The sequence below is a fragment of the Corticium candelabrum genome, chromosome 17 (genome assembly GCF_963422355.1).
Source record: "Corticium candelabrum chromosome 17, ooCorCand1.1, whole genome shotgun sequence".
In the NCBI taxonomy this organism is placed as follows: Eukaryota; Metazoa; Porifera; class Homoscleromorpha; order Homosclerophorida; family Plakinidae; genus Corticium; species Corticium candelabrum.
The window spans coordinates 3,234,502-3,244,501 of NC_085101.1; the positions used below are offsets into that span (position 1 = coordinate 3,234,502).

The 10,000-nt window shown below is 41.7% G+C and overlaps 2 protein-coding genes across 3 annotated transcripts in view; one reads left to right on the forward strand and one right to left on the reverse strand.

Annotated features, from left to right (window-relative positions):
* Positions 1-1,272, forward strand: part of LOC134193284 (uncharacterized) — a 3,184-nt gene extending 1,912 nt beyond the window's left edge. Inside the window, exons 4-5 of one of the 2 annotated variants that reach the window (XR_009972044.1) lie at positions 600-673; positions 729-1,272. The gene's annotated coding sequence lies outside the window, so the exon portion shown is untranslated. The remainder of the gene's footprint in view (positions 1-599; positions 674-728) is intronic. The other variant, XR_009972045.1, reaches the window with a different exon arrangement.
* Positions 1,273-3,948: 2,676 nt separating this feature from the next.
* On the reverse strand, positions 3,949-6,820 carry LOC134193127 (synapse differentiation-inducing gene protein 1-like). Its single transcript, XM_062661921.1, has 3 exons — positions 6,657-6,820; positions 6,508-6,594; positions 3,949-4,294 (listed from the first exon to the last, which is right to left on the reverse strand). Exons 1-3 carry the CDS (start codon positions 6,783-6,785, stop codon positions 4,139-4,141), a joined length of 372 nt encoding a protein of 123 aa, XP_062517905.1. The 5' UTR covers positions 6,786-6,820; the 3' UTR covers positions 3,949-4,138.
* Between the last annotated feature and the right edge of the window lie 3,180 nt (positions 6,821-10,000).

A 10,000-nucleotide genomic window follows, 5' to 3' on the forward strand; every position in this document is an offset into this window, starting at 1 on the left:
GAGTGTTTGTCTGCCTCTTCTCCCCTCCCTCCCTCCCTCCCTCCCTCCCTCCCTCCCTCCCTCCCTCCCTCCCTCCCTCCCTCCCTCCCTCCCTCCCTCCCTCCCTCCCTCCCTCCCTCCCTCCCTCCCTCTCATCCTCCCTCTCTCCCATCCTCCCTCCCTCCCATCCTCCCTCCCTTCATTCCTTGCCCTCCCCATTGTAATACAGCTAACATTGGATCAATTTTAGGCCACAGAAACAGCTCGTCATTACAACTGATGACTATGATTATACCTGTGCTAATGACAGTAATTATAACAAGCATGTGCAGGAAGATACACGCATAATGCACTAAGGACTTGTACATAGATGTTATTTGTACTTATAAGGGCAGAAATGAAATGACATCCAAATCAGATATAAAAACATTTTCGATGTTATTTAATTAATTAATAAATTTGAAATAGAAAACGCATTTTATACTATAGATGATGTAGAAATAGTTGAGGAACGTACAAGTGCTCTCAAAAATACTGATACCTATAGCCGAAGGTGCAACATCATTCATAAAGTAGAAGTGATTGAACTGCTAACTGCATTATTTGCTCTGCCAATATAGTCGTGAAATACATACTGCCATACAAACTGACAGTAAGGAGGAAGTAGAGTCACAGTCGGAAAAGGAGTTATATAGTAAGTTGAGCAAAGGCACTGTGTGTTCATGTGTGAATGTTCAAATTTGTTGTAGCAAAGAGACCTAAAGTGTACACTCTTTATTTTTATACACAAATCTCAATAAAGTGTTCTTGCAGCTATTAATTGCACAACCAAGGAAATAGAGACAACACTGAAAAAATTGGAGTCAACATGTGTCATACAGACATTGTTGGACGTGTGCCCATCGAGGAGAGCACAAGACAGTGGCGGCACTTCACTATTGGAGCAAAGTTTTCATGGCCTATTATTAAAAAAGTACTAAATTATTTTTGAAAACGGTACTTTTCAAAACCTTGCAATGCAAGGTACATGGACCCAAAAGACATTGACAATTTCGATAAATTTATGGGGAACCAGGAGACTAGATTTATTGTGTCAAATCAAGACTTGCTGCCTAGAAAGTCTTGGCCTACAATCATTTAGGCACTTGTGCGACAGATGACATGGCAGCCAAGTTGAAACCGATTCATCCCTACAATCAATCATGACAGACAATGCTTTGTGCGATAGACTGAGAAGTGTGTGAGTCAATGTAGCTATGGTGCTGAAGTAAATACTACAATAAAAAGATGTGACATGTGACACATGCAACATTTCTACACAACATGTACATGTCCTGGGTAAAACTAAAACTTGTTCTAGCAGGGTAGACCTACCACTATACTATACTTGCCTTGATACTACATGTACATAAACGTGATAGTTACGCTGTAATTAATTCACTTGCATCAGCTATCCGTTCAGCCATTTTACCTTTTATCGTGTACAGTACACCTATTACTGTAGCAGTAAACGCTTTTGGACAAGAAACGACAACATTGGAGAGTTCAAGTTGGTCTCTGACAGTCACTAAAGACTTGTGCCTAATCCACTAAGAGAAATGATTCCAGAGATCCGAGGTAGACGCGGTGCGCTAGCAGAAAATGTCTTCCGGTACAAGTGCGTTAGCAAGCGTACCTATTTGACAGGCTGAACCTACTAGTAATCCGCCCTGTTTTCCAGTGGTCTGGTAGTACAAGGCTACGGCGCAGCCGTAGATTCTCGCTAGTCACAGACTCAAAGGACATGGTAAAATTGCGATTTTGACATAAACGAAGTAGTTTTGAACGTCGTCTGCTGAACGTTGTTTTCCTGGCACAAACCGGCTTTAAATAATTTGAAGTCCATGATGCCAATTAAGTATACTGACTTATAATTGTTTTTTTTTGGTTAGACAAATATTAATTTTTCTAAAATCTTTATTGTGCTATGCACACTAATATCTGTATTGATTGAACCATCCTGTAGACGTCAATATTTAGACACTGTTACATGCGCTGCATACAACAAATTGTGTACTATTTATTGCAATTTTATTTCCTATTTGCAATTAATTAGTTTACAATTAATAATAAATTAGAAAAGTGCAAATTACTCGCGTAATTTAATTATATTTCACAACTACTACTACAAAAGATTTATTAACATGCAGATAAACACTATACGATAAGAGTGGCGGCATAATGTGTGTGAATGTGTAAACAATATTTAATAAGCATAATCTATTTGGTATAAACACATACATGAAATAATGTATACACACGTTTGTTATCATTACAGATCATTTGCAAACAAGATAACAATTATTAATGCATAGAATATGATGAATGATGATAATGACAACATATTCATTTTCGCTCCGATCCTGTCGGTCTGGTTTTTGCCCAACCTTTTCAAAACTGTACTTCAGACAGTCGACGAATGCTCGAAACTTCTTGTTTGAAATGAGTGATTCGATATCTAATATATTTTATAATTAAGTAAAATCAAGAGCATATATATTATCTTCGCAGGTCATTGCGTGTAGCTACGTATTACAGTAATTAGTATTGTCTGTAAGTGATTGTAATTAATGAAAAACAAGTAGTGTAAATACATTAAGAAGTATGCCAGCATATGCTGGACTGCTCGTTTGGCGAATCACGTCCTCCTAGCGCGATTTAGGCCGGACTACATTTGAAATGCTTCCAACGAGCCTGTTCCAGGTATATTTATAACAAACGCAAAATTGCCAATCGACACAAATCCTGATACTTTCAAAGTTTTAATCAAATCCAGATACACTTCTCTAGATACTTCCATCATTCAGCTTCTGTATTTCCTCAGTAGCTATCAACCAACGACAATGAAACTGCTGCGTAAATCACTTTAATTACGACAAGTATTGCGGTGATGAGACATACACTGCAAATGATAAGAGCGACATTGAATCTTAGAGCAAACTTGGACGCAGCCACGAAAATGAGTCTCAGTTGTTTGCACTCGCAAGCCTAACAAGGTACTTACGTGTACACATGAAGAGGAAGAGCGCGATATCGAGCACACACATAGCTCCCAAACAAGCACGCAAGGAAGCACGCACTCCATCAAGTAAACACACAAACACACACACACACAACACACACACACACACACACACACACACACACACACACACACACACACACACACACACACACAACACACACACACACACACACACACACACATACACACACACACACAACACACACACACACACACACACGCGCGCGCACACACACACACACACACACACACACACACACGCACGCACACACGCACACATGCACAAACGCACTCACGCACACACGCACGCTGGCGGCGGGCGGGCGAGCGGGCGGGCGGGCAGGCTAGGTGCCTGGGTGGCAGGAAGGCAGGCTGGCAGGCAGGGAGGCGGTCAGGAGGGCAGACGGGCAGGAGAGCAGACGGGCTGGCGGGCAGGCGGGCTGGCGGGCAGGCGAGCTGGCGGGCAGGCGGGCTGGCGGGCAGGCAGGCAGGCGGGCTGGCAGGCGGGCTGGCAGGCAGGCAGGCATGCGGGCTGGCAGGCAGGCGGGCGGGCAGGCGGGCGGGCGGGCGGGCAGGCGGGCGGGCAGGCAGGCAGGCGAGCAGGCAGGCAGGCAGACAGGCAGGCAGGCAGGCAGGCAGGCACACACACATACACACACACCACACACACACACACACACACACACACACACACACACACACACACACACAGACACAGACACAGACACAGACACACACAGACACACAGACACACACACACACACACACACACACACACACACACACACACACACACACACACACACACACACACACACACACACACACACACACAAGACTGACAACAGGGTAGCTACTAAACGCTATTTTGTTGTATGAAGGGAGAACATTTGCTTGCAACTAAGTGATACCGCAATATTTCACAAATTGTACTATTTGATTGGAAAGCTAATCACTATATGTATACAGTAAAGTTACTTCTAAAAACAGATATATCTGCACAAAATATATCAGATTTTGCTAGCTATATTCTAATTAGCTAAACTCAACAGCAAATCACGCAATATCAACTAGAATGCAGCTTTCTCTTCCAGTTCAGTCATCCGAGCCTGCAGGGTTCAAAAACACTAGAAGCAAAACGGCTAGAAGAGTGATCAGACCGAAAGTAATTGCCAAGGTGTTCAGTACACAGACAATACGAGATGCTCGCTGCGCTCGAGTTTGGTCACCAAGCAAATTGGCCTCGCGAACCTGGAAAATTAAATACTGCATAGAGAGCTACAAAGCCACGACATACAGAAACATGAAAAAATACGGTTGTGCAAAAGTTTAATTAATTAATTAATGTCACCCTGATTTTGCCAGAAGAGGCTGTTTGAAGTAGTCTTCTTGACCAGCTACACTCCCGTTCATTAGAGCATATCACCAAACTGCCTACTGTAAGCAGAAATACCGAGTACCTTGTGTTGCAGAGAGAACTATCAAACTTTTCCATTAGCACCCTTTAGGGTTCTCTCAAAGTGGCGCTAGTCATCGTCTCGTAGAAGTAGAACGCTTCGTGGTAGGAGACTAATCGATTGGCCTGAAGTAATGTACTAAAACCCAAGCACTTTCTGTCCATTCTGGTACAAGTTGGAACGCCATTACATTATCCTGGAGCTATCTCGCGTCTTCCGCCTTGAGAACACGCGATTTCTTCGAACTGGCGATTCCCCGATTGTGTGATTTTTGCGCGCAACTGTAATAGCGCTAATTTTGAATCTTTTTCGATAACGAAAAAGACACAGCTAGCTTTAAAGACTTTTGGCATCTAGCGGAGGGTATCATGTGCTATGTCACGACCTTTGCATACTTTGATCACACTATCCATCATTCCTTCTTCTCTGAATAACGTCTCCAGTTTCCATTGCTGAAAACATCCCAATTCTGTAACATTTTCCTTTCCATGTTTCAGAGTAGAACCTAGGCATTCTTGTTTGTAACGTTCGTTACTTAACTTTTCGTCTAGCCCAAACCTTTCCCTTGGTTGAAAATAGTTGAAAAGATGATTCATCACTCCACATTAGTCTACCCCATTCTGTTTTTCCTCATTTGGAATGCTCTCAAGCATGCTTCAATTGTTCCTTCTTATCCTTTTTGCCTAGATGAGGTTTATCGTTGCTACACAACCGCAAAGACTCAATTTCCGCAAACGACTACGCACTGTAGAGGGGTGGACTTCACAGGAAATGGCTCTGGTTAGATTGCGTGACGTTGCGCGCCGGTTTCTCATTTGAAAGAATGACCAAATCGAGGTCATCCCTTTTCGTTGTCTTTCAAAGCATCCCAGCTTTCCGGAAGTCATGAAGTGACCCTGTTTCCTTGTACCACCGGAGTGTTTTTTGACGTCGCCTACGGAAATTCTGGTTTCTCTCAATGCCTCTAGTAGTTGCCGTTGCGAAGAACTTGCCTCGTAAAGAGGTAAACTCTTATTCGGGTCTCTAAAGCTATTTGTGTCTATTTCGCAACCGAAAACGATTCAGAACTAGCGCTTTTACGATTGCGCGTAAAAATCACACAAATATGGAATTCCCGGCTCGACGAAATCACGTGTTCAAAAGGCGAAAGACCGGCAAAAGTTCCCGAATAATGTAATGCGTTCAAACTTGTACAGAATGGGCAGAAAGTGCTTGGTTTTAGAAATAACTTCATGCCAATCGATTGGACTCCTACTATGAAGCGTTCTAGAACTACGTGACAAAGGCTAGTACTAGGCACTATGAGACCCCTAAAGGGTGCCAATGCAAAGAGTTTCATATTTCTCTCTGCAAGGCAAGGTCGGAGGTACACCGCATTTCTGCTTATAGCTATAATAGGGAATTTGATGATATGCTCTAATTACGTGGAGGGTAGCTGGCCAAGAAGACTACTTCAAACAGCGTTTTCTGTCAAAATCAGCGGGTTACCTTAAACTTTTGTACAGCGGTGTAGACGCAGATCAACACACAACATACACATAACTAGGCCCGTAGTCACTAGTAGGGTTGGTTGGGTTTTAACTCAACCACTTTTCAAAATTTGTACTTTCGCCAGTCTTTGATTTCTAGGACATCGAAGTAAGGAATAGTTGAATAAATAATATTTTATTTAATTACTTTTTGATGGAATCACTACAGTCCATTGTGAATGCATTTAGAATAGCATAGCTTAGTGCTTGGTTCCATTTACGACTTGTCGCAAAACTAAGTACTAAGCATGACCAATTCATTAAGTAATTAATATTAATTTTCAACCCTACTTCTTTATGACTACAGGCCTGATAGAAATCATAGTAAGATAACGTGTGAGTAAAGGGGAGTGGCCCATTTTCCCACTGACTCACAAAAGTTAATTCTAAAAATAGATACGCGTTTAGTCAGCCCTCGTACGCCTATGACCTCATTGTAGAAAGAAATCGATCTACAATAACACGTTGATGTCATTACCCTCATTGAGTACAAGAAAGCAAATAGCCCAATTGGAAAGCAGCAGTACACCATGGTAAACAGAGACAGTGGCAGATAGTCTGTCACCTATAGATCAGAAACACGTTGTTGGGTACGTAATAGTAGTCTATCTCTAGCAACATCTGAACCTGCCTGGGGACGATAGTCGGTAGTTCTGGATAACCCGGGGAGACATGTTGGGAGGAAACATCGAGATCGTAGTTCGGTGGCTGAGATGTGATGGGCTGTAACTCAATAGACTTCAAAAGCTCTGCCATCGCTCTGAACAATTTCTGCGCAATAGACTCGTGCACATCCTGGACTTTGTCTAAGTGTGACGTCACGGTACAGCTATTTGCGTAAGTGCAACTTAGGTCTGGTTACAATACACCTCGCGTCGCGTGGCGTCAAAGGAGGCCGTTTCCGACGGTTGAATAGAATTTGTTTCTATTCAGACGCGACGCGAAGCAACGTGTGGTTTTTTACCTAGACCTGGTGCAGAAGGCGTAAACTTACTCACGTGCGCACGTTCTGGAGGACATTTGAGACTCTAGCTAGTATTGCAATGAAACACGCTGTGCTGTTGTGGGTTGCGGCAACCGTGACGATCGTGACAGAGACATTAGTTTCGTTTGTTTGCCAGCGATTGTGATGGTCAAAGGTGAGAAATTACCAAAAATGATGGAACTGCGACGAGAGACGTGGATCAGTACCTGCAACAGAAAAGACCTGAAACATATCAGGTTGAAGTACACACACTCTGTTCAGATCACATCCTACAGAAACTAGAAAGCACCAAAGACAAGTGGAATGTGTAAGGACTAAAGATTGACGTGCACGGAAAAGAATAATTAACACTAATCACGTGACCAAATGCCTCCACGTTTTCGCCTCTAATTTTTAAATTGTATACGCAACACACATAATGTATACATTTCACCAAGGCTTACTAATTGGAAGTACGTGTATTCAGAATAACTAGTGAAAACTTGCTAAAGTAACAGCTACAGTAACTACACAGTAAAGAAAGGTATGTTGTAGACCTAAAAGTAATACAAGAAATAGTTAAATTTAGCTGTACATTTTCACGGCTCACACATTAGCACAACAAAAAATACCTGAGTAGGCGTTTACACTGACATGCATTATGTAGTATGTACAACCAAATTACGAAGAAAACGTTTTATAAATTCTCTACCTCAGAACACCAAAGTTCACACAGATGAAGATGCAAAACAGGGTACACAAATGACGAAAGAAAACTCCTCTGCTACTATAGTATACATGACGTGCACAACAGTTTGGTTCAAACAGCTTGTTTGTCGAATGCCAGAGTTCAACAGAACTGATCGTCAGTTACCTTGCAGTGTACTTCAAGTTGAACTGAAAAGCTTGCTTGGTGGCTAGGTGATAAAGGATTCCTTTCATATCCATCCCACAGCAATATGTGTTAGATGTCACATGTCTATTCGACGCTTTTAATGAGAGTGCTACCAGTGGCAAAGAAAATAATTCTACAAGAGCAGCAGATAGATGGCAAGTCCATCATGACTAACAATGCTATGTTTGTGAAAGTTACAAGCAACAGTAGAGAGATAGATGTCCGAGAATACGAGGCAAACAAAAACAGTATGAGACTGAAAAAGAATGTACACCTCAGACATCTATAATTTTGCTTCTGCAAACAAGAACGTACGTCAGTTACTAGATCCTCAAAAAATTTCAACATTCAAACAAAACAATCCTCAAAACAAGTAGCAAGTTAGTGAAATTGTAGAAGCAGCACTGAATTCATTTCACTGAATTCACTTCAATTACGACAATGATTGAGGTGATGAGACATAAACAGCAAATAATAGCAGCGACATTAAATCTTAACAAACAAAGGACGCAGCAAACTAGGACGCAGACACCGCATTGCATACTCTTCCAGTTGTTTGCACTTGAAAGCCTAACAATGAAGTTACGTGTACAAATGAAGAGGAGTAGTACACATAGCTCCCAACCACACACGCAAGCAAACGCGCTTTCAAGCACGTATACACGTACACACACACACACACACACACACACACACACACACACACACACACACACACACACACACAAGACTGACACCAGGCCCTGAGAGTAAACGCTATTTTGTTGTATGAAGGGAGAAGAATTGCTTGCAACTAAGTGATACCTCAATATTTCAAATTTGTACTATTTGATTGGTAAGCTGATTACTAGGTGTGGTGCAATAGCTCAGTTGGTTAGTGTAATCTTATGGAGTTGCTCATCGGGATCTTGAATGGTCGCAAGTTCTAGAAGCTAACACACATTTGCTTCTCTCAACACAGGGGTCGACTAGCCGCCGGAGTCCTGGTAAGACTTCGAGTGATCACACCACAGTTGGCTTCACAAGTCAGTGATATCGATTCTGCGAGTGATTGGCCCTGCTCAAGAAGTTTGCTAGCACAGACCCACAGTTTTCCGAGAAGCTCACTGGGTCCAGCTTAGCAGCTGGGAGTCTGTCCTCTGAGAGGCAGCTCCTAATATTTAGAATTTAGGATTAAGGATTTAGAATATGTATAAAGTAAAGTGACTGCTAAAAATCAGATATACCTTCAAAGCTTACATATATATATATATATATATATATATATATATATATATATATATATATATATATATATATATATATATATATCAGATTTTGTTAGCTATACTCTAAACTCAACAGCAAATCACATAATCTCAACGAGAATGCAGCTTTCAATTCCAATTCAACAATTTGAGTATTCACTGATGCAAGCCATCATTGGAATCACAATGGCTACATAAGTGATCCCAGCGAAAATAACTGCCAAGACGGTCAGTACACAAGCAATACGAGATGCTCGCTGCGCTCGAGTTTGGTCAACAACCAAATTGGCCTCGCGAACCTAGAAAATTGAAAAACCACCTAAAGAGCTACAAAGTCACTACATACATACATAAACGCGAAATAATAGACGTAGATGGCGCGCACAACAAAGACATAGGCAGGCTCGTAGTCACTCGTAGGATTGGCTGGGTTTCAACTCCACTACTTTACAAAATTTGTACTTTCGTCAGTCTTTGATTTCTAGGACTTCAGAAATAAGGAATAGCTGATTAAAAATTGTTTTATATGTACTTACTTTTTGATGACGTCACTACAGTCCATCATCAAGCATTCAAAATAGCATAGCTTAGTGTCTAGTTCTATTTACGGCTTGTCGCAAAACCTAGTGCTAAGCACGACCAATTCACTAAGTAAATAATATTAATTTTCAGCTCTACTACTTTATGACTACAGGCCTGATAGAGATAACAGTAGGGATGACGTGCGATTAGAAGAAGATGCCAAAATAGTTCAGTAGTAAGGCATTGCAAATAGTAATTCTTACCTTGATAATTTTTGCTACTGATATGTAAGACGATGAACTGAGAGCAATGCAAAGTTGATGTTCGCCATCATTTGTATCCA

Coding starts and splice junctions, on each gene's coding strand:
- LOC134193127 (XM_062661921.1), bottom strand. CDS start 6,785: ATGGCAGAGCTTTTGAAGTCTATTGAGTTACAGCCCATCACATCTCAG. Junction 6,595..6,656: donor CGACTATCGTCCCCAGGCAG/GTTCAGATGTTG, acceptor TCTGATCTATAG/GTGACAGACTATCTGCCACT. Junction 4,295..6,507: donor CTTTCTTGTACTCAATGAGG/GTAATGACATCA, acceptor TTAATTTTCCAG/GTTCGCGAGGCCAATTTGCT.